The sequence below is a fragment of the Saccopteryx leptura genome, chromosome 5 (genome assembly GCF_036850995.1).
Source record: "Saccopteryx leptura isolate mSacLep1 chromosome 5, mSacLep1_pri_phased_curated, whole genome shotgun sequence".
In the NCBI taxonomy this organism is placed as follows: Eukaryota; Metazoa; Chordata; class Mammalia; order Chiroptera; family Emballonuridae; genus Saccopteryx; species Saccopteryx leptura.
Window position 1 is genome coordinate 57751159 of NC_089507.1, and position 23367 is coordinate 57774525.

General features: G+C 43.5%; 2 protein-coding genes across 3 annotated transcripts in view; one reads left to right on the plus strand and one right to left on the minus strand.

Moving 5' to 3' along the window:
• Window positions 1-2761: 2761 nt before the first annotated feature.
• On the plus strand, window positions 2762-7793 carry STBD1 (starch binding domain 1). Its single transcript, XM_066385938.1, has 2 exons — window positions 2762-3731; window positions 5918-7793. Exons 1-2 carry the CDS (start codon window positions 3527-3529, stop codon window positions 6772-6774), a joined length of 1062 nt encoding a protein of 353 aa, XP_066242035.1. The 5' UTR covers window positions 2762-3526; the 3' UTR covers window positions 6775-7793.
• Window positions 7794-11710: 3917 nt separating this feature from the next.
• Window positions 11711-23367, minus strand: part of CCDC158 (coiled-coil domain containing 158) — a 75896-nt gene continuing 64239 nt past the window's right edge. For both annotated transcript variants that reach the window (XM_066385324.1, XM_066385323.1), the window contains exons 19-23: window positions 22436-22495; window positions 18529-18596; window positions 15463-15621; window positions 13435-13542; window positions 11711-11817 (exon numbers count right to left, since the gene is read on the minus strand). In XM_066385324.1, coding sequence (XP_066241421.1) covers window positions 11741-11817; window positions 13435-13542; window positions 15463-15621; window positions 18529-18596; window positions 22436-22495 — 472 coding nt within the window. In that variant the 3' untranslated portion in view covers window positions 11711-11740. The remainder of the gene's footprint in view (window positions 11818-13434; window positions 13543-15462; window positions 15622-18528; window positions 18597-22435; window positions 22496-23367) is intronic.

Consider the following 23367-nt stretch of genomic DNA (forward strand, 5'->3'; position numbering starts at 1 on the left):
GGGGCCATTTTAGTAATTATTCCAAGGCAGCCATTTGCCAGCTGTGGCCTCAGCAGTTGGATGCAGGAGTGTGTAGTTCAAAGGAAAGTCTCACTCCGCAGATATAAATGTGGGAATCATTAACTTGAATGTGGTATGTGAAACCATCAGCTCAGCAGAAGAATGAATTTAGAAAGTGTTAAAAAAATAATCCACAGGAGCCCTGGCCGGTTGGCTCAGCGGTAGAGCGTCGGCCTGGTGTGCGGGGGACCCGGGATCAATTCCCGACCGGGCACCTAGGAGAAGCGCCCATTTGCTTCTCCACCCCCCCCCCCCTTCCTCTCTGTCTCTCTCTTCCCCTCTTGCGGCCGGCTGGGCTCCATTGGAGCAGGGATGGCCTGGGCGCTGGGGATGGCTCCTTGGCCTCTGCCCCAGGCGCTAGAGTGGCTCTGGTCGTGGCAGAGTGACGCCCCCTGGTGGGCAGAGCATCGCCCCTGGTGGCCTGGTGGGCGTGCCGGGTGGATCCCGGTCTGGTGCATGCGGGAGTCTGTCTGACTGTCTCTCCCCGTTTCCAGCTTCAGAAAAATACAAAAAAAAAAAAAAATCCACAGGGCCAAAATGGATCCCCCTTGCTAAAAGTCCATGGTACCAAACCTTGATTTAATACCTGATCTAATTGCAGTTTTAACCTCTCCTGGAAGCCTAATTTAAATCAACCAATCTGGAATTTTCTGGCCAAGCACCATGAGGTAATCTGTCGCTTAGGCCACTTTATCCCTCACAGAAAAGAGAGGCAAACTACATAATAAAAAACCCCCTTCTCTTTCTTTTCCCTCAAACGATGCCTTAGCTCCAAAATAATCCTTCCTTTTCATCCCATAGTAGCTCCCTTGTCCCACCCTTCGTCCTATAAGACCCTTCCATTTTGTACCCTTTCAACTGTAAGATGGGTTGGTGCCCAACTCATAAGTCACTTAACGAAGCTAATTAAGGCCTGGACAGTTCACTCAGTGGATAGAGAATTGGCGGGGAGTATGGACTTCCCAGGCTGGATTCCTGGTCACACATGAGAAGCGATGTAAGGCCAGGAGCCGCCATCGTGGCCATTCACATGCAGGTTCCCATTGGATTCGGGCAGACGATAAAGAAATGGCGGAGTCAGAGGATGGGGGGCCATCCTATTTATTGGTGTCTCACCAAGACAGGCAAACCACAAAAGAAGACAAGGGAAAAGCAGAAAACCAGCTCTTCCCATGAAGGGCCAGGGATCAGGGAAGCCCCTGCAATTGTGATAGCAGGAACTATGTGTCCAAGCTCCTGGTCTGTCCCACTTTATAGTGTAGAAAACCAAAATCCCTTAATCCAATATACAAACAAGGAAGTCCTCGATACAAAGTCACTTATCCAAGGCATAATTGGATTCCTCATGAGAGTGCACCACCCAGATCATACAATCAGTCAAGGGTGTGGGGAAAAGCTTAGTCCCAAAACCAAACCTCAGGCTACAACGACCTGGCCTGCTTATAGCCTGTCCCCCACACCCAATATAAGTCACAAGCGAGCAAACATATATATCATATTTACAAACTTATTTGACCAACAAGCGACCATCTGCTTCTCTTCCCCTCCCCATCCCTCTTCTCTCTCTCTTCCCCTCTGGCAGCCAGTGGCTCGGCTGGTCCCAGCGTCCTCCCAGGAGCTGTGGATTATTAGGTTGGTCCATCTGCATGGCGGCTGAGGATAGCTGGGTTGACTGAGCATGGGCTCTGTTGGGCAGATAAAATGTATTATGCTCACTTTGTTAAAGATAACATGAGGAGGCTGTCGCCCAGGTGATATTAATGTGTGTTGGGGTGGGCTAAAGGCAGGCAGAATCCTTGTAGCCTGGGGCTTGGTTTTGGGATTAAGCCTTTCCTACCCTTTTTGATGTGGGGTGGTACAATGCAATCATGCCTCAGAAAGTGACTTTGTATTAGAGACTTCCCTATTTTGTATATTGGATTAAGGATTTGGATTTCTACACTATAAAATGGGGACGGAGCGGGAGCTTGCGCTCTTGGTTCCTGGGATGATTAGAGGAGAGAGCAGAGCAGAGAGCAGAAGGAGGCCACGTGGAGTAGGCCAGGAGAAGCAGCCAAGATGGCGGAGTGCGGAGTGAGATGCCAGTTTGTGTAGAGTTGTATCTGGGATAAGGAAGGAGATGGGGAACTGGGGAGAATAAGTCTGGTGAGCTAGAAACCTTTGATTCTAGGAAACTCGGATAAGTCAGTAGCTTTGTGAGCACTGAATGTGACTGGGTTTTGGAGCCCAGTGTGTATGTTTTACTTGCCTGCCGGGTGCAAGCTAGAATTAAAGACTATGACCCACCAGTTTGTGGCTCCGTTGTTTCTTTACCGACTGTCCGAATCCAATGCGAACCTGCATAGGCCAGAAGGCTGCTGTGATAGTGGCCCTGGCCACTGCCTTTACAGGCTCCAAACGGGGTTGCCAAGTGGATCCCGATGGGGGCGCATACGGGGGTCTATCTCCCCTCTTCTCACATAAAAACAAACACCCCCCCCACACACACACACACAAATCACACATAAAGCCAATTAAATCTTCAAATTTACTAGGTTTAACTTTGATTTTTTTAACAAAAGAAATGTCTATAATTGTTAGTTCACAGGGTGGTGTTTGTGAGGATCAAATCAAATGCAAAGGTTATATAGCTGGCACACAGCGCTCAACAAAGAGGGTTTCTATTTCTATTAATAAGCCCACCTGAAGGAGCTTGTCCCTGGGCAACATCCAGTTTACACTGGAGGGTGTGCATTTTGCAACAATCACACACCCCAAAAAGAGGTCGAGGAAGAAGCATCGACTGCAAGTGGTTGAAAGGACTGGCATTTATCGATGGCTGGCTGTCAGCCCCATGGGCAGGCTAAGCTCCCCTACCCGGTGGTGGACTCCGGGTTTCCCCTCCACTACAACCATAGTGCTCCCGGCTCCCTCCACCCGCCAGACCGAGCCAGCACTCCAGCGGGAGCCTCAGTCCCGCGTGTCACGGACGCACGGAGGCCTCCCTGTGTCTAAATTCCGGGAACCTCCCACCTCCAGCTAGCCGCGCTGCTGGGCGTGTGTCCCTGGGGAGGAGGGCTGTTGGCCGCAGGGCTACCCAGCCCGCAGTAGAGTGAGGAGGAAAGGTGGTAGAGCTGGACCGGTTTTGCGCGTGGTAGCTGTGCGCACTTGGGTTCTTTACGCGTGCGAAACACACGTGGAATGGGGCACCGCGTGCATTCAACCCTGAGACTGGCCGAGTAGGAAATGGAAATCGTTGTTAATGGAACAAGTCACTCGGCCGGAGCCTGGGGCTGCAGCCCCGGGGCGGGGCTGGGAAAGTTGAATTTTAGTCGCGGAGGGTTGAGCTCCGCGCGGGAGCACCGGCCCACAGGGACCGTAAAAGGCTGGAGCGGGCGAAGTAGGTGTGGCTCTGCCTTCGGTGCTGAGGCCCCCTCACCCCGCCCTCCCTGCCGCCGTCATCCCCTGCAGCTGTGGCCTCTCAGCCATGGGCGCCGTCTGGTCCGCCCTGCTGGTCGGAGGGGGTCTGGCTGGAGCGCTTCTGATCTGGCTTTTGCAGGCCAAGGGAAAGAAGGGAGACGCGGAGCAGAAGGACGCCGCTCCTGGGAAGGCTGCAGCTGCGGAAGGCGATCAGAGTGGCGCCGGTGGACTGAGCCCGGCACCTTCCAGGCGGCAGCTGGGCACCAAACCAGGTATTCTTCCTCTCAGCGTCCCCAGGGCAGATCTTCCAGGGGGGCTTTGACCTTCACAGAGGGAGGAAAATGCCCGCCGGGAGCTTTCCTAGAGGCTCCTTTCCAGAGACTAACTTTCCTACCCGAGGTAGGACCCTCCCGACGCCCAGTAGTTCCCAAGCTGGTGCGCACGCGCCGGACAGGTTTCTCGCCCTCTACCGAGGCCCCAGGGCCGTCCTGGCGGTCCGTCTGAGGGCGGCGCCGCGCCTGTCTCTGCCCCCAGCGCCCGCCCCCAAGGACCTACCCTTACCCCTCAAGTGGGGGTGCAGTGCAGGCAGCTGCGGTAGTGCCGAAGTGTGAGGGGCCCCTGCAAACCCTCTTCGACCTCTGACCGAGCAGTGATACTTTCCCAGTCTCAATTATAGACTCGTGTCCTGCCATCCCTCACCCCGTGGGAAACCTGGGTTTAGGAATACCGGAGGAGTGGGCGCCTCCCGTTATCTGGATGCTCCTATCAGGAAGGCAAGGTTCAGGTCGGTCTCTGGCCTTGAAGGGCTCTGCTGTAGCCATGGGGCTGCACGCTGGCCGCTGTTTCAGAGCGGTGGGCCCTCCCTCATGCTCACCGCGACAGCGCAGGGTTGGCCAACCCCTGGGGAAAGGACGCACTTTGCAGGGTACTTAACAGGGAACCCAGCTCCGATGAGTAGAATTGACAACTAGGCCTAAACCTACACATGTTAGAGAGGGCGTGCTAGGCGAAGTAGGATCACTGGCAGAAAACCTAGAGCCCCTCCCCCGCCCGGGGCAAGCTTTCATGAATCCAGCCTCAGGGTGAAAATGACATCTGTGAACTTTTGGTGGAATGCTGTTCCTGTGTAGCTAGTTGAAATCTGCCCCTGTGCCTTTCCTGCCATCGGTTTGGGATGAGCAGAGAGCTCAGTTTTCTTTATTTGACCTTAAATTTTAGGTTGAAAGATTGAGGGAATACAGAGTAATATTTGCTCCCATCTCCCTTCCAACCCCACCATTGAAGAGAAAATCAAAGACCGCTTCCCAAAAACAAAACAAAAAACCCCACCCTACCCCCCAGAAAATCCATCTGTGATGACTGCATGACTTTGGTATTGTAGGGAGCAGTTTGGCCTATCAGCAAGGTGAGCAAGAAGAAAATCGAGTCTTTAGATAGGGTTTGGATTATGTGCTTTTAAGAACATTTAAAAACGTGTACAGGGGGAGGAGATGTAAAAAGTCAATGGTTTGTTGAAGAGCTTCCCAACACGCATAGGCTTGGCAAGGAGAAACCAGCCATCTTCTGACACGTGCATCCCCAGCGCTGCCCAGCACTGCCCAGTGATGCAATGCTGCCCTTTGTGTTCTCCCAGAGAGACAGCTGCTGCTGATCTGCCCGCTTCCGGGAGGGCAGAGCCCTGGGCTGCCCGCAGCTCCTTAGAGCACAGGTGTACTCTGCTGGTTTGTAGGGTAGCCACCGAGCCCTTGCCCTGCAGGCTGTACAGCATTTTTTGACGATAGGAGCCGAACAATTTGACTTGGTCACATGCCACTATGACCTGGAATGTGGAAGTTGAGGACCATGACAGGCTACATTTCTGCTTCTATAAGTTGGCACTTCATTGAGACTCCTGGGTGTGCCTTTTGTGTGTGTGTGTGTGTGTGTGTGTGTGTGTTAGAGACAGAGAGAGGAACAGATAGGGACAGACAGGGAGAGAGATGAGAAGCACCAATTCTTCATTGCAACACCTTAGTTTTTCATTGATTGCTTTCTCATATGTACCTTGACGGGGGTGGGAGTGGGGGCTACAGCAGAGCAAGTGACCCTTTACTCAAGCCAGTGACCCTGGGCTCAAGCCAGTGACCTTGGGCTTCAAACAGGCAACCTTTGGGCTCAAGCCAGTGATCTTGGAGCTTCAAACCTCGGTCCTCTGTGTCCCAGTGCGATGCTCTAGCCACTGTACCACTGCCTGGTCAGGCCTGGTGTACCTTTTATTGTTGGATATACATAGATACTCTTAGCACACAGCATTGGCTCAGTGTCTGAACTAGGTACTTAAGTACTTAATTTTAATAGAGGTGGACTTTGTGAACTGCAAATAGATGAGTGGTAAAGTCTTCAATGACTAAACCTATTTTCTCAGCCCAGCTTACTTTTTTTCTCATGAGAACTGCCTGTTATATTCTGGTTTTTATAGAGCATCTTCAAGAAAGCGATGGCGGATTGGTTTCAGAGCCCAGAGGCCCTGGTAATGTACAGGATACAGCACGGAGACAACAGAGTCCTGGAGAAGATGGTGACTGTGACAATTCAAGACAGCGTGTTCCTTTTGGACGGTTTCCGGACACAGAATCTCTAGCTACATCTGCAACTGGTTATTCTAGGGGTTACCTTGAAGCTTCAAGAAATGAAAGCCATGAATCTCATGTAGGAGAATGGGGATTCCAAAAGGGACAAGAGACACCTGCTAAAGCAGCTCCATGTTTTGTGAAGTTGCCTTCTAACAACCTGCTCACGGACAGCGCTAAAGAAGAAGTGAGCTTTGCACACTTGGACAGGCAGGACTCGGCCGACCAGGAGGACTGGGAGATGGTGTCCAGGCACTCATCTTGGGGAGATATTGGTTTGGGTGACAGTCTTGAGGCTCCAACATTAAGCCCAAAACAGGGAATGGACAATGGCAGAAACACTCTTGTGGAAACCAGAGGTCAGGAAATAGATGTTAAACCAAAAAGGGTCGGCGCTATGACTTCAGAGTCTCAGCAAGTTAATGTCAGGTTCCAGGTCCATTATATCACAAGCACTGGTGTGCAGTACATTGCAGTAACTGGAGACCATGACAGACTTGGGAGATGGAAGACTTACATCCCACTCCAGGGTAGCAAGGATGGGTTTTGGTCTCGTTCTGTCTCCCTGCCAGCATATAGCGTGGTGGAATGGAAGTTTGTGGTGGTAGAGAATGGAGCAGTAACTCGCTGGGAAGAATGCAGCAATAGATTCCTAGAAATTGGCCACGAGGATAAATTTGTTCACAAGAGCTGGGGGATTCAATGATTCAGTTTGTAAAGTATTGAAGAAGCTGCCTGTAGAATGTGGATGAGGTTGAGGTTGTAGAGCACACTTAATTTAAAAGAAAGTATAACTCTCAAGTTTAACTGAATTGTTTCAGATTTGCTAGTGATTTTCATCTAATGTGCAGAAATATATGTAGCTATAATAGATAGATAATGCTTCCAGTGAGCATGGACTTTTTCTGTGGCATTGATGGATGGATTTATGCAGATAAATCAGTACTTTAGGGCTTGGTCCTCTTGGAGAGTGACTTGGCTGAGATAAGATGCAGTTGTGGCCTGGTCACAGAACACAAAAGCTAACCAGTCGCACAGGGTCCAAGCTTGAGCCTTTGGGTGAACCTTAAACCAAGGGGGTGAAACAAGCTGCATTCAAACAGAGCTGGTTTCCTCATGGTGCAGCCGGAGAAACATTTTCTCTACTACATGTACACTTTATGTTTAAAAATAGTTAACACCGTATGGAACTGTGACCAGAAAATATCTGGTTACTACATGTGATTAGAAAGGCTATGAGACTTCCCAGTGTTTTTGCCTTGATTTTTACCTGCCTGGTGTGGTTTGAAGGTAGCAAGTATGTCTTTGTCTTGTGATGGAAGGCTAGTGTAGAAACAGGGGGCCGGATCTGGGTCTATCAGGAGAGCTAGCCCACAGAGAAAGGGAACAGGAATGGGGTGAGGCTTGGGCTGAGCCAGGTGGTCTGAATGTTAGCTCTTAGAAGGCCAGGAGTACAGGGAGGTCCACCTGACTGCAGAGAGGGACACACCCTCATTTACTCCTGGCGTCACTATAGCGCCCTCTCTGCCCACCGCAGGGACTCGCAGCCGGCTGTCCCACGCGGTCATTTCACCCTCTCCCCCTTCCTTCAGGCCAGTAGCATCTTGGGTAACCAAACTGGAACAGGACAGTGACAGAGAAGTACATCTTTGCTCTGAGAAGAAATAAACACTTAAACTTCACCATTATAACTGAAAAAATAAAACCTGAGTTTTAATATCTTTATTGAATGCCTGGATTATTTGTCTAAATCTTGGTGCCATGATAACTTAGATGTAAAAGAAAGTACTAACATTTTCCTCCATTAATAACAGACAGAAAACAGTCAGACTCCCGCATGCGCCCGACCAGGATCCACCCTGCACGCCCACCAGGGGGGATGCTCTGCCCACCAGGGGGCGATGCTCTGCCCCTCCGGAACGTCGCTGTGTTGCGACCAGAGCCACTCTAGCGCCTGGGGCAGAGGCCAAGGAGCCATCCCCAGCGCCCGGGCCATCTTTGCTCCAATGGAGCCTTGGCTGCGGGAGGGGAAGAGAGAGACAGAGAGGAAGGAGGGGGTGGGGAGTGGAGAAGCAAATGGGCGCTTCTCCTATGTGCCCTGGCCGGGGATCGAACCCGGGTCCCCCGCCCGCCAGGCCGACGCTCTACCGCTGAGCCAACTGGCCAGGGCCTAACATATTTTGATGAAACATTGTTTAATTTTTTTAATTGAGAGACACAGAGACAGAGAGAGGGACAGACAGGGACAGATAGAGACAAACAGGAAGGGAGAGAGATGAGAAGCATCAATTCTTTATTGTGGTACCTTAGTTGTTTATTATTTGTTTTCTCACATGTGCCTTGACTGGCGGCTCCAGCTGAGCCAGGGACCTCCTTGCTCAAGCCAGCGACCTTTGGGTTCAAGCCAGCAACCATAGCGTCATGTCTGTTATCCCACGCTCAAGCTGGTGACCTGCGCTCAAGCTAATGAGCCTGTGCTCAAGCCGGTGACCTCGAGGTTTCAAACCTGGGTCCTTTGCATGCCAGGCCAAGTTTCCATCCACTGTGCCACCTCCCGGTCAGGCAAACATTGTTTAATTTTGGTGAAAGATGTCTACAGAGAAAAGCTTAAACCCTACTAAAGATAGTGTTAGAAAGTACTTAAAAGAACTGTGTTTGATACTTTTTGGCTCATAGCATTTTTATGTTAAATTGGTGTATACTTCATAATGAATTTAATATCCTACTAGTGAGGTTTCCAAAGGCATTTACTGTTACTGCCCAGAATGACCAAGCATTTCTATCAGGTAAAATAAAAATCTTTAGAATTCTGTTATTAAACATTTTATAATTACCTGATGAAAGAAAAATCTTTCAGTAAATCCATTTGATTAAAGAGATACCTATAATACTAAATTTCATACTTAACAAGTGGTTATTTAGGATTGGATGTACCTAGAGTGCTAACATGAGGATTTTTGTTAGCCCTGTACTGGCCAAGGCTGACACCTGCTGCTGTCACAGACACTATCCATGTAAGAAGCTCATTTCTTACTAACCAGTCAGCAGTGGGTTTTCCTGGCAGGAGGGCAGCTCTTGCAGAGATTGTCACCCAGGGTCTTCTGTCCTATAATCCCCTAGGACCTCACTGTCCTCTGTAACAAGCCCAAGCAAGGGGAAATGAAGTGAGGGAAAACCACAAATGATTACTCAAACTTTGGCCAGACAGTGCCTCATATTGCTCTGTTTGCATGGCATTGGGTAGAGGGGAGGTGGGGTTGGGAAACAGCAGTTTCTCAGTGACATCTGTGCCAGGGATAGCCAGACTTTTTTGGACAGACAGCCCTCTGCCACATTGACCCTATTGTCTCTGGCACAACTGAAACATTTTTGTGCACGTTCTTGTCTCATCTTGTTTTGTTCACATATGTGGTATAATATGGCGTAATAAATATATTTGGTCTTTGTCCCAGTTTCCTGGGAATTTGTGCCTTAAACCCTTGGAATTTCTTGGGGGATGGGAGTATCTTTTTGTTATTCATAATGAGGCTTTTTAGATCACATCTGAGTTTATGCTAATGAGGTTATTTATGGTGGTGTCTCAATAGAGCCTTGAGGTGACCAGAAAGACCTGGTGATTAGAGGTTTGGAAGTTTCAGCCCCACCCACCATTTTCTGGAAATGTGTAGGGGACAGGAGATTAAGCTCTAAAAACTCTTGACAGTTTTTAAATTTTTACTGTTTAAAAACAGTAAAGTGCCCAGTAAAGATTATTTGGCCAACAATAGACCAATGGACAGAATTAGATTATAATGGAGCTGAATAATTTCTATCACCTAGTGAGGTGGGAGGTAGCCACCCTAACGTGGTACCATGGCTCGCATGTTTATGGTGATGCTGCTGTAGACCAACCTACGGGACTGCCAGTCAGATAAAAGTATAGCACGTACAATTATATATAATGCATAATATTTGATAATGATAATAAATGACTATCTTACTGGCTAATGTATTCACTACATTTCTTATTATCATCACTTTAGAGAGAATTCTTTCTACTTCTAAAAAAAGGTATGTTACCCTAGCAACAGTCTCATCTTGTGTTTACCAGATCTCTTGACTGCATCATCTTCTATTGGGTTTGATTTAATCTCATGTTGTTTTATAACTGTAGGGTAGTCTAAGTGTCCAGTATTTATGAAGTCTACAGTAGTGTCCAGTAGTGTCCTCGGCCTTCACATTCACTCACCACACACCCACTGACCCACCCAGAGCAGCTTCCAGTCCTGCAAGCTCCATTCATGATAAGTGCTCTATATAGCACCATTTTTATCTTTTATATTGTATTTTTTATACCATTTTTTATCTTTTATATTGTATTTTTTGTATTTTTGCTATAACTTTTCTATATTTAGATATATAAGTACTTACCGTTGTGTTATAACTGCCTATAGTATTTGGAACAGTAACATACTGTCTATGCTTGTAGCCTAGGAGCAATAGGCTATACATATAACCTAGGTGTGTAGTAGGCTATATATACCTTCTAGGTATGTGTGAATGAACTCTGATGTTCACACAACAACAAAATTGCCTCACAACCCATTTCTCAGAACATATCCCTGCTGTGAAGCGGCTCATGCTTGTAAGGAAATGCAATGAGCTTGGGGGTTGGTGAGCACATCGTGTTACTGACAGGATGGCGCACCCTGAGGGCATGGAGGTGTCATGCACCAGAACCCCATACCTTGTCCTGTGCATCTCCTACCTTTGGCTGTTCCTGAGTTGTTCCTTTAGAATAAACCAGTAATAGTAGCTGAAGCACTTTCCTAGTTTTGTGATCCATTCTAGCAAATTACTGGAACTCAGAAGAAAGTTGAAGGAGCCCCCAGTTTATAACCTGTCAGTCAAAAAATACAGGAGATCTGGGACTTTCAACTGGCATCTGAAGGAGGGGCAGTCGTGTGAGATTCAGCCCTTAAGTCTGTAGAATCCGATATTAACTCCACATAGTGTCAAAACTGAATTGACTCGCAGGACATCCAGCGGGAGGCCACAGAGAACTGGTTATTGGTGTTGGGAAACACTCCACATACAAAACTCCTTAATTTATTAAAATCTAATTAAGGCAGACTGAATCTATTCAATCTGTGGAAGCGACCCACTGACTGAAAAGTAACATGTATTTTCTTTCTTTTTTAAATAGCAATTGATGTGTGAAAGAGAAACTTTTTCAAAAGTTTTGATTAGGAGACCCAATATTTTGTTATCTGATAACACTCACTGATATTGACAGGACAGTGAGCTCAGGGTCACAAGGGAGTCCCTGGCAGGATGGTGGAGTTTGTCCTCATCTGGGCAGTACATCTCATCTTTCACTTCCAGGGCAAAGTTGTTTTTTAAATTGAAAAGAACCATTGCCTTAGCACCAGTAAAAATAATTAAAAACAAATAGTTATTCCAACACACTAGCATGAATTAATACCATATAAGTTATAAATACTTTCACATCTAGCTTGAAGCTTTACTGGAAGGGCATTCAAGAATAGTTTATTTCAAAATAGAGTCTATAGGACAGGGTATATCTTTTATTAAACTTTCACATAAAAAGAAAAAGTTCACAGGGCACTAATTATAGTAACACCACAATTAATTGGGCATCATCTCTCTTTAAAGAATAGGCAAGCAATGTGTCATTTTAGTAACAATTTTTCCTGGCCTTTCACTTTCTGTATCCGCTTTTCTTGATTTCTGATCATGGAAGACATTGCTGAAAGTGTTGACAGAAAAAAGTTAAAATAGCAACATTTACTGAGGCTTTAATTCTATTTTATGCTTTTTTTGTGTGACAGAGACAGAGAGAGGGACAGACAGGGACAGAGAGATAGGAAGGTAGAGAGATGAGAAGCATCAGTTCTTTGTTGTAGCTCCTTAGTTGTTCAGTGATTGCTTTCTCATATGTGCCTTCACGGGGGGCTCCAGCAGAGTGAGTGACCCCTTGCTCAAGCCAGCAACCTTGGGCTCAAGCCACGTACTCAAGCCGGATGAGCCCATGCTCAAGCTGGCGACATTGGGGTTTTCAAACCTGGGTCCTCTGCGTCCCAGTCTGATGCTCTATCCACTGTGCCACCGCCTGGTCAGGCTCTATTTTGTGCTTTTAAAAAATCCAGCTTGTCACTGTAGAATACATACATTCTTAGCTCAAGAAGTTCTTAAAAACTGCAAGGTAGCGTATTTTTAAAAGACATGTTATGGAATAGAACTAAGGATAAATCTTCATTCTTTCAGCTATTGTAAATGAGCACAATAATTATTATTATTATTACTATAGAAGTAATACACATTAATTGTAAATAATTTGAACAACTCAGAAGTGTATAAAGGGAGATAAAGTCTTAAAATTGAAGATTAAACTTAAAATTGAAGATTTTTCCTGATATACACAGGGACCTGGAATTATAGTAAGGAATTTGGAATTTTCTTTAATAACAATTTCATATAGTAAAATATTTGGATTTTGGAGTTAGAAATTCAAGATCAAGCCCCAGCTCTACCATTCAAGTGACTTAGAATTTATTGACTGATTGTGATCTTATCTGCAGTGTCTCCTTTTCAAATGACATAACATTAGTGCCCACCTCCCGGTGTGGTAAGGCTCACATGGAGAAACTTCTATAAAGTTCTGAGAATAGGACCTGACAAAGAGCTGGTAAATGTTCAGTAAATGCTAATAGCAACTATTATTATTAATAAGACTAAATTTATTTTATAAGAATTTGTTCTTAGAGAAATATTTATTATCCTTCATCTGAAACTTATTTCTCTAGAACTGGAAAGATGGAATAAAGTGTATATTCCAAAATTAATTTCCCTCTGAGAAAAGGCTCCAGAATACATACATTTATATCAGAAAAGCATAAAATGTCATATCCGTCCCAACCCCCTGGGAACAAACCCATTTTCTCCCATATCCATGGGAACATCCACTTAGAACTTAAGCCTAAAAGTTGCCTATTGTCTGCAGAATATAATAATTTCTCATCTAAATAGCTTTAGTATATTTATAACCAGTTCATCTTCTTATTCAGTAATTGATTATGCAGCATAGTCTCAGAACCCAGGCTAATTAAAATCCCATGTAAGGCTAAACACTGTTATTTTGTTCTCTGGCTATTGACTGCAGTTGTATCCTGGCTCCTGCCTTACAAATGCTTATCTGCAGTAGAACAGGGCTACTCCAGGGGTTAGTCATGGTTAAGACCCTTGTATTTTGACTAAGGTTACTTATTCAAGATCCTCTGCAGTGGGTCAATAGATAGGAGGCTTAGCCTGAAGGGAAGGAGAGTATTCTTTTAAGCAAGGAGGACCTGCCAGATGTGCACTGTACCTTGGTTCTTCATCTGTAAATCTTCTACCAGCGTTTGCAAGCTTTCCAGTCTGTTCTGAAGCTTCCTGCATGTCTTTCCTGTGGTTTCTATTGGCTGAGACTGTGAAGCTATTAGAAAATTGCTTAGATGTGATAGTAAAAGTCTGTTTAATGTGTATTTAGAAATCTTCCAATTATAGGTTAAACAACCTTTCCTTTAAAATAATGAAAACCTCAAAACACTATTTTAAAGTAATGAAAGTGTCTTATCTAAATATTGTAACACTAGCTTATTTTATTTTGTTTCAAACCAATCTGATAGACTCTTTTTTTTTTTTTTTTTTTTTTGTATTTTTCTGAAGCTGGAAATGGGGAGAGACAATCAGACAGACTCCCGCATGCGCCCGACCGGGATCCACCTGGCACGCCCACCAGGGGCGACGCTCTGCCCCTCTGGGGCGTCGCTCTGCCGCGACCAGAGCCACTCTAGCGCCTGGGGCAGAGGCCAAGGAGCCATCCCCAGCGCCCGGGCCATCTTTGCTCCAATGGAACCTTGGCTGCGGGAGGGGAAGAGAGAGACAGAGAGGAAGGAGGAGGGGTGGAGAAGCAAATGGGCGCTTCTCCTATGTACCCTGGCCGGGAATCGAACCCTGGTCCCCTGCACGCCAGGCCAACACTCTACCGCTGAGCCAAGATAGACTCTTATTTAACTACACAGCATTAAATGGTATGAGTGAGAGGAATACTTTTAAGTTTAATGATATATTTTGCATTATAAATGGCAGCTTTTTATACCAAACTTTAGAGTTGTATGAACTTAGGGTTTGGAAGAGCAAGATTTAATACTGATTCTGGCAACATTCTTGAAGATGTATGAGGCCAAGTGCAAATTGTAGTTGCTGTCACCTGAATGAGGACAGTGTTATGAGACAGAAGAGGGATGCTGACATGGCCACAGTGAGCTGAGAATAAATATAGCAGTAGGAACTGAGGAGGGGCTAGACATATCCAAGCTATTCTCTAATAAGTAAGCTGAGTTTTGTCAACGTCTAAAAATACTTGATTGGAAATCTCAAGATTTTATTATAATTTTGGTCTTAGTCTCTGATGCAGCTACTTGCCTAGTTTAGCCCTTATCAAAGGGAATGACATCCTAGAGTGCTGGGGCTGTCTGAGTCACTGCCTTATATAACAAACATTTCAAGTTCAATTTAACATCTATTTAGTTAACATCCACTTATTTATCAGGCACTTATTCTAAATCAAACATTTTTCCCTCACTGGTCTTAGCAAAAAAATAAAAACTTAGAATTTTAAAAAATGAGAGCAATTTGCCTGACCAGGTGGTGGTGCAGTGGATAAAGTGTCGAACTGGGATGTGAACGGACCCAGGTTCGAGACCCCGAGGTTGCCAGCTTGAGCACAGGCTCATCTGGTGTGAGCAAAGCTCACCAGTTTGGACCCAAGGTCGCTGACTCGAGCAAGGGGTTACTCGGTCTGCTGAAGGCCCGTAGTCAAGGCACATATGAGAAAGCAATCAATGAACAACTAAGGTGTCGCAACAAAAAAATGATTATTGATGCTTCTCATCTCTCTCCGTTCCTGTCTGTCTGTCCCTATCTATCCCTCTCTCTGACTCTCTCTCTGTCTCTGTTTAAAAAAAAAAAAGAGCATTTTGATAAGTTTGTGAGATAGATACTTGCATTCACAAAGGCAGAGACGGAAGAGAACCATTTTAAAGAACGTAAATAAGAAAGGTCAGAACATTTAAGAGCAGACCCAAAATTTTACAATAAATAGGGAAAAAATTTATTATTCATGACAGAGAAAGAGATAATATTTATATATAATATCTATGTATATTTATTAAGGGGTATGTGTATACAATAGGTATTCTATTTAAATCAGACCCACTTAAGCTACACAGCTAGCTATTAGAACTTGCATATAAGAACATGTAAAATCTTATTCTGATTATAGAAAGGAACTTTCAATTTACCAGAGCAGGAAAATCAATTAATCTCATCAATGGTATTAGATCATTCTTACCTTTATCAGAACCAGGTGAGTGAACAGGCTTGGTGGATCTATACGGAGACGTGGAACCTATTGAATCTTCAGCCGAACTAGTTAGGAGTGATTGAACTGGAGACTTCTCTGGAGAAGATTGGAATGAACGAGTAGCTGAATTTTTCACAGATGGACTTACTAAAATTTTGCAAGAACAAAAGTAAAAGCAGAGATTGAATTAAAAATAGTACACTACATCGCTCTAAAGTCAAACTTTCATGAGAAAAATGTTTCCAATGATGGGCAGAGGGAGAAAGGATGCTCTAGCAAATACCTGAGGCTCTGGGGTGGGACTAAAAGGACTGCACAGAAAGGGGCTGGGTCTCAGAAATAAAGATATACAGAGCAAGACCTGCCCTTGGGGCCGAGAGGTCCAGCTTCAAACCTTTTAATTCCTAATGGTATTCAGCTAGTCTGGGATTGTCGGTGTTCTTACCTGTCTACCACAGGTGAGCACAAATGCTCTCCTGAGGAAGGTGACCTCATTCTAAACCTCATACCATCTGTATAATTTTTCATATGTCTGTTAGACAATAAAAATAACTAGGCAATAGACAATAAAAATAACTAGGCATATGAGGAGACAAAACGATATGGTGGAAAACAAAGAGAAAAATTCAGATACTAGATATGGACCCACAAGGTCCGGACAGTGGAGGCATAGACTACCACAGACTCAAAGAGCATCATTGCACAGCCCATACAGGTTCTTCTGATGGAAAGAAAATCATACCTGGACATAGCAATAAAATCTACTAAAAAACAAACGAGGCAAACCAAAGACAAAAACAATCTTAACGCTGCCAGAAGGGCAAAAGAGACAAATTGCATTTAAATGAACAACAATTAAACTTGGAAGTGATTTCTTAGTAGGAACAGTGGAAGCCAGAAAACAATGGAATATTTTCAAAGTGAAGGGAAATGTCAACCCTAGAATTCTATACTCGGCAGAAAATATTCTTCAAAACTGAGCATAAAAATAAAGACAAGTTCAGAAAAACAGAAACTGAGAAATTATGTCCCCAGCAGACTTACATTAAAAGAAACATTAAGGCATAAGTGAAATCAGAGCAGATAGAAGACAAAGTAAAAATGTTGTGGATATATTTAAATAAATATTAACTGTACAGGACAACACAAATTATCCAGTGTGGTATTTACATTTATAATTAAACTATGTGACAATTGTATATAAGTTGGAAGGATAGTGAATGGAGGTAACATTCTAAGGTATTCATAATGTATAAGAAAAAGTAAAAGCACCCATTTTTATTAATCTATTAATGCAAGGATACATTTCGTATTCTCTTGCATAGAACAACAATAAAAATATATAAGTGGAGGAATTGCTAAATTTCAAATAAATGCTCCTTTCTTCAAATATTATTAGTTCTTAAAAGATTTCTCACAAATATTTAAAAATTAAGAGTTTGTATTTATTTAATATTATATTTTGATCATATATTCATATCCATACCTCTTTATAAAAGAAGAGAAAATTTAAACTTATTTTTCGCCGACCCTGTTCACCTCATATCTCAATTTCCCCTATTTATATTATTGCTGTCCAGCTTTATAGCTACATTTTTGTTGATTATGTGTCTATTAAATTACCCTTACTTTTCAAATCAAACATATTTTCTATAATTATGTTTTTTTTAAGATTTTATTTATTCATTATAGAGAGGGGAGAGAGAGAGAGAGAGAGAGAGAGAAAGGGGGAGGAGCAGGAAGCATCAACTCCCATATGTGCCTTGACCAGGCAAGCCCAGGATTTTGAACCGGTAACCTCAGCATTTCCAGGTTGACACTTTACCCACTGTGCCACCACAGGTCAGGCCCCTATAATTATGTTTTAAAAATCTTTCTTAGTGTTAAATATTCTTTTTGTGCAATTTTCTCTAGGGCGTCCATCATGTCCATGAGTATGATTCTATGATTCCAGCCATGCTTATCCTATGGGAAAAAAAAATTTTTTTTCCAGAGAGAGAGAGAGATAGACAAGGACAGACAGACAGGAATGGAGAGAGATGAGAAGCATCAATCATTAGTTTTTCATTGCGCATTGCAACACCTTAGTTGTTCATTGATTGCTTTCTCATATGTGCCTTGACCGTGGGCCTTCAGAAGACCGAGTAACCCCTTGCTGGAGCCAGCGACCTTGGGTTCAAGCTGGTGGGCTTTTTGCTCAAACCAGATGAGCCCGTACTCAATCTGGCGATCTCGGGGTCTCGAACCTGGGTCCTCTGCATCCCAGTCCAATGCTCTATCCACTGCGCCACCGCCTGGTCAGGCTTGAAAAAAAATTTTATAAGGCTTTCTTTTGCAACATTTTTTTCTTTTACATTTTTGTCTGAGTTATGCCATTTTGCTTTTCAGTAGGTTCTGTTATCTTTCACTCTCTTCCCTGACATCATTGTTTTTATAGAGAACATTTTTGTCTACAAGTCTTTGGCAATTGTATGGAGGACCATCTTGTCTCAATTCTTCTCCTCTTCCTTTCATCGACTCTATGAGTATTTGTTGAGCATTTGCAATGTGCCAGGAAGGGTCTAAGTGCCGGGGATAGATCAGGCCACCAGACGCTCAAAGACATCTGCCCTGGTGCAGCTTTTGTCTAGCCGGAGGGGGTACACAAGGAAATACATAAATTGGTAAGATACATAGTAAACAAAAGATGTGTAATTTAAAAAAGAAAAAGGGGTACTAGCAGAGTGGGAGGGTTACAGTTTTTAAATAAGATTGTGACAGTCTCACTGGGAAAGTGACATGTGAGCAAAGGCTTTGTAGGAGGTTAGGGGGTCAGCAATGTCGAGGGGACAGTGGGTGGAAAGGCTCTGATATAGGGGCTGCCTGGAGTGTTCAAGAGCAATTCAAGGACGGGTGAAGCAGAGTGAGTGGAAGGGGAACAGCAGGAACGAGACCAGAGAATTAACAGGGACCTGTAGGTGATCGTAACAGCGTGAGCTTTTATTCTCACGAAAATAGGAAGCCGCTGTAGGGTGTGGAGCAGGCCCCGTCTCAGTGCTTCTGTTGAGAACTCACCTGTGGATGGGAACGTGAAGCAGCTCGAGGGGTCCTCCAGCTCTCCCGTGTGTAAGATGACCGGCCCTCTGGAAGCACAAGAACAGTCATGCAGACACTGTGTTTCAGAAACACCGCACTGATGTGTATGTTCTGACGTGAGCTAACGCAGGCAAAAGCGATGGCTTACAATACACACTCAAGGTGGCACTCCTAACCCTAAACGGCAGAAGTCCTAAAATCCCCTACAAGGTAGGGCTGAAGTATTATCTTTATGCATTTGGTGCCAAAATGAAAATGTAATATATAATCTTAGCTAGAAAATTCATTTTTGTGTATTAGCAGCTATAAAACCCAATTATTTCTCTCATGGATTCTAAGAGATGAAATCTTAATGACTTATATAAAAAAAATTTTTAAAAAAGAAACCTCTTTTAGCGATAGTAGCATCACTTTACAAAACTATCAGACCGATTTAAATCAGTAAGTAGAAAAAGCCACATGGTTCTCAGTATGGGAATGTTATGGCAGCAGTTCTCAAGTGGTTCTTGCAGGGGGTTTGTGAGATCAGGACTCTTCACTGTAATACTAAGATATTTAGTAACTCTCAGTCTCTCACAAGTGTACAGTGGCGTTTCCCAGAGGTACCATGATGTCTGATATCACAACAGATTAAATGCAGATGCAGACATAAGAATCCAGCTTTTTTTTATTAAGCCATGCATTAAATTGTAAAACAATACTATCTCAGTGATCTTTCGGTTGAAAATATAGCTATTTTACACATGTAATACATTTTGTTATTTTAAAAAATAAACAAACAAATAAATATTATTGTCTTAAACTTTAAAAATGCCTAAAATTAAATTTTATTATTTATGACATAGTAGAAATGACCTAGATAAACAAAAACTCTTTGGAATCCTCTGTGGTATTTTGAGGGCAAAGGGGTCCTGAGACCCAGAAATTTGAGAATAGCTATACTAGGAGAAAAGTCTTGGAAAGGAAGGTCATGGCTATATTGTGTATAATCTGAATTAGCAGAGCAAAGAGCTTGTTCTTGCTGCAGGTCGCAAAGGGGAAACTTTGAAGGTTTAAGGACTGTGCAATAGATACAAATGTTACTTTATATGGCAAAAGAAGTTTGCAGATGTGATTACATCAAGAATTTTGGATTATGTGGTTGGGCCCTAAATGCTGTCCTAAGTGTTTTTCTAAGAGGGAGGCAGGAGCAGATTTCATGAAGAGAGAAGATGACATGAGAATCTCAGCAGAAAAATTTGAGGAGGCTATGCTGTGGGTTGTGAATATGGATAAAAGAACCACAAACCAGAGAAAGAAAGAAAGCTCTAAAAGCTGGAAAAGTTAAGAAAATGAATTAGTCCTAAGAGCTTCTAGAGGGCGTGTGGCCCTGACTATATCTTGACTTCACTGGACTTGATTTAAGACTTTAGGCCTCTAGGCCCTGGCTGGTTGGCTCAATGGTAGAGTGTTAGCCTGGCATGTGGATGTCTTGGATTCAATTCCCAGTCAGGGCACACAGGAGAAGCAACCATCTTCTTCTCCACCCCACGACCTATCCTGTCTCTTGTCCTCCCACAGCCATGGCTTGATCGGTTCAAGTGCATTGGTCCTGGGTGCTGCGGATGGCTCCATGGAGCCTCCCAGGTGCTAAAATTAGCTTGGTTGCCAGCATGGCCTTAGATGGGCAGAGCATTGGCCCCAGGTGGGGGTTGCCAGGTGGATCCTGGTTGTGGTGTATGCGGGAATCTGTCTCTCTATCTCCCCTCCTCTCACTTGGAATAAAAGAAGAAGAAGAAGAAGAAAAAAAAGACTTCCGTCCTCCAGAACTGTAAAGACAGATGAATTTGTATTGTTTGATGTGACTAATTTTGTTACAGCAACCATAGGAAATTAATACAGGTTGTTCGAGGGGGGAGGGGTTTCAAGAAGAAAATGGATTTGAGAACTGTTTTAGAGTCAAAATGAGTAAGATTTGGTGACCAGAGAAATGAGACAAAGGAGAAAGAAGAATGAAAAGTAATGCTCAGATTTAAGTGTAGGTCCCCTGGGAAAGCGGTTGCCACCTTGTAAAACAGGAGAGTGGGCTGGAGGGGAAGGGTTTTGTGGAATGGCCATCTTAATTTATTTGGTCACTATAATCTTTGGGTCATTATGTTTCATGACCTGAAACATTCATATAGAGATTAAAAAAAGGGAGCTAGATATTACGAAGCCTTTATTGAAAACCTTCCTTTAAGCATAATGTTGCTCATTAAATTATAATAACATAACTGAATAAGAAAAGTCAATTCTCCATAAAATTTCTGAGAGATGTTGCTCTCAGAATAATTCAAGCATGAACACAAGAGTTATTGTTTCTTTTTTTATTCTGTTCTGGGCATGTGGAATATATTGATTTCATTTATATGCCTGCAGAAGTTTCTAGATTAAGAAACATTACTACAAGGTGTTGATTTAAAAAAAGGTGCTGCACTTACAGTGAGGTAAAACAGCAATTGTGGTACTCTTTTCTCATTCATTTGTGAGTTTAGAAAAATGGCCAATTTGCCAAAGTACAGAGCATTGGAATGCATTTCTAATTTTCTAGTATGTATCATACTTTTCAGAGCTTCGGTTAAATACTAAAAAAATTACTTCTTCCTGTTTGAACAAAGGTGGGTCTGGGGCCATCTTTTTCTCACCATTCTCCTTTCTTTACAAGCACCTCACTGCTGAAGGAAGTAGTCTTCTAGTCATGGGAGAACTACAGCAGAGCTTTCCTTAGCTTGGAGAAGCAGCCCCCCTGTGTCCCTGGCCTTGGACTGGGTTCTTTTTCTGACAGCTCAGTCTAGATTCCCAGAATTTAGGAGCCAGCTTGACCTGAGTTCAAATACCGACTCCACTATTTACATGCTCTATGACCTTGGCAAGTTGCTAGTAACCTGAGCCTTCATTACTAGCCTGTACGTGGGGATAATAGTGCCTACGTTATAGAGTAAGTAGACTTAAGGTGGTAAGTTTAAAACAGCTAGAAAATAGAAAAATAAAAACATGCAGTAGAGAGCTGCAGATAGTATTAATAGGAACAATGTAGTGTTACATACCCAGGTGAGAAATAAAATCAAATATTGTTTTCTTTAGGTTAAGAGAAAGATATATTCAGAAAGATTCAAGTTCACTGTATATTGATCAAGTAGCAGGAACAGTAAGAAAATGTTTATAATACTTAATTCAGTCACTAAAGATATATTTACTGAGTGGCTACTATGTGGCAAGGGCTTGGTGCTGAAGACACTGTGCTGACTGAGCCCCTGCCTCACTGGAATTTACAAACTATAGAAATGACCCCTGAAAGTATAGTCTTCTCACTGGAATTTAAACGGTAGAATTCATTTTCACATTCTTATGATATAAAAAGTGTGCTGATATATCTATTTTTTATAGGTGGTGAAAATAGAAAAGAAAAAAGTAAGCTTTTCCCCCAGGCAGTCAGTTAATAAACAGACCTTAGATTGTAAGCCACTTGAGGGCAGGGCCCGCGTCTGTCTTGCTCACTGTTCCGTTCTAAAGTCCTAGCACGAGGGTGGCACATCATGGGTAGTTAACGATCTCTTCAGTTAATGATACTTTTTAAAATTTTTATTTATTTTTTATTTTTTTTATTTATTCATTTTAGAGAGGAGAGGGAGAGAGAGAGAGAGAGAGAGAGAGAGAGAGAGAGAGAGAGAGAGAGGAGAGACAGAGAGAGAGAAGTGGGGGAGGAGCTGGAAGCTTCAACTCCCATATGTGCCTTGACCAGGCAAGCCCAGGGTTTTGAACCGGCGACCTCAGCATTTCCAGGTCGACGCTTTATTCACTGCGCCACCACAGGTCAGGCTTCAGTTAATGATATTTTGAAAGTCGGGGCTGTAAGATCACATCTTACCTGCTGAGAGTTTCACTTGATTTGCTGCCTTCCGTGGAGTCCCTTAATGAGTTGTTGCTTCTGTTGGTAGAGGGATGGGGGTGAACAACTATGCAATGTACATTTTAATTTAGTGATAAAACAGAATTGTTCCTCTGAGCATTGCATTTAGACAAACGCAGATTCAAAAGAGTGAGGCTGGGGCACTGGCTCTTCCAGGTGGAGTAAATAGTATGGAGAAAAGCTTGGAGACAAAGAAACGGGGATCAGGAGCAGCTGGTCTAGATTAGAGCATAACATAGGAGTAAAGCAAGCTGGTGACAAGTTAGGGAGGTTCTGAAATGTCAGCCCGAGGGACCATGTACTTAATGCAGCAGACAGTGAGGAGCACTGAAGATCAGCAAGCAAAGGCCTCTGTGTCTAAAATGAATAACAAATTAACATTAGCCAATTTTTCTTTTATGGCAAGGCCATTTCTCAGATTTTGTCTTTGTTTAGGGGTTTTGGATGTCATATCCTTATGTTCTCTTTATGATTCCATTTACAGATTCAGCTATTCAATTATCGATGGAAATAGGATTGCTTTCAGTGAGGTCCTTATCCTATATTGAGGCTGGTATCATTTTCTTCAAGACTACCTTTCTCACAAAAATGATGTAAGCCATTTTAAATACGTGTAAATGTAGAAAAAGTCTCCTGTTTCTGGTATGACACAGAATATAAATATCATCATATGGGTAAAGAGCAGGGGGAAAAAAAAGCCTATTGAATAATTTACAGAAAGTAAATTACTTCAGTACAATTCATTGAAATCATATTTTGGTTTCAATTAAACAATGGAACAGCTTTTTCAATGCACACAAAATGCTCATCAATTCCCATGTAAACTATCCAAATAAACTTTCAAATTACCTAGTCACATAAAATTCTTGGACAATTATTTAGATTCAGAA

Excerpts from the sequence above, each read along its gene's own strand:
- STBD1 (XM_066385938.1), top strand. The coding sequence starts at position 3,527 with ATGGGCGCCGTCTGGTCCGCCCTGCTGGTCGGAGGGGGTCTGGCTGGA. Across the intron at positions 3,732-5,917 it reads GCAGCTGGGCACCAAACCAG|AGCATCTTCAAGAAAGCGAT; the intron begins GTATTCTTCCTC and ends TGGTTTTTATAG.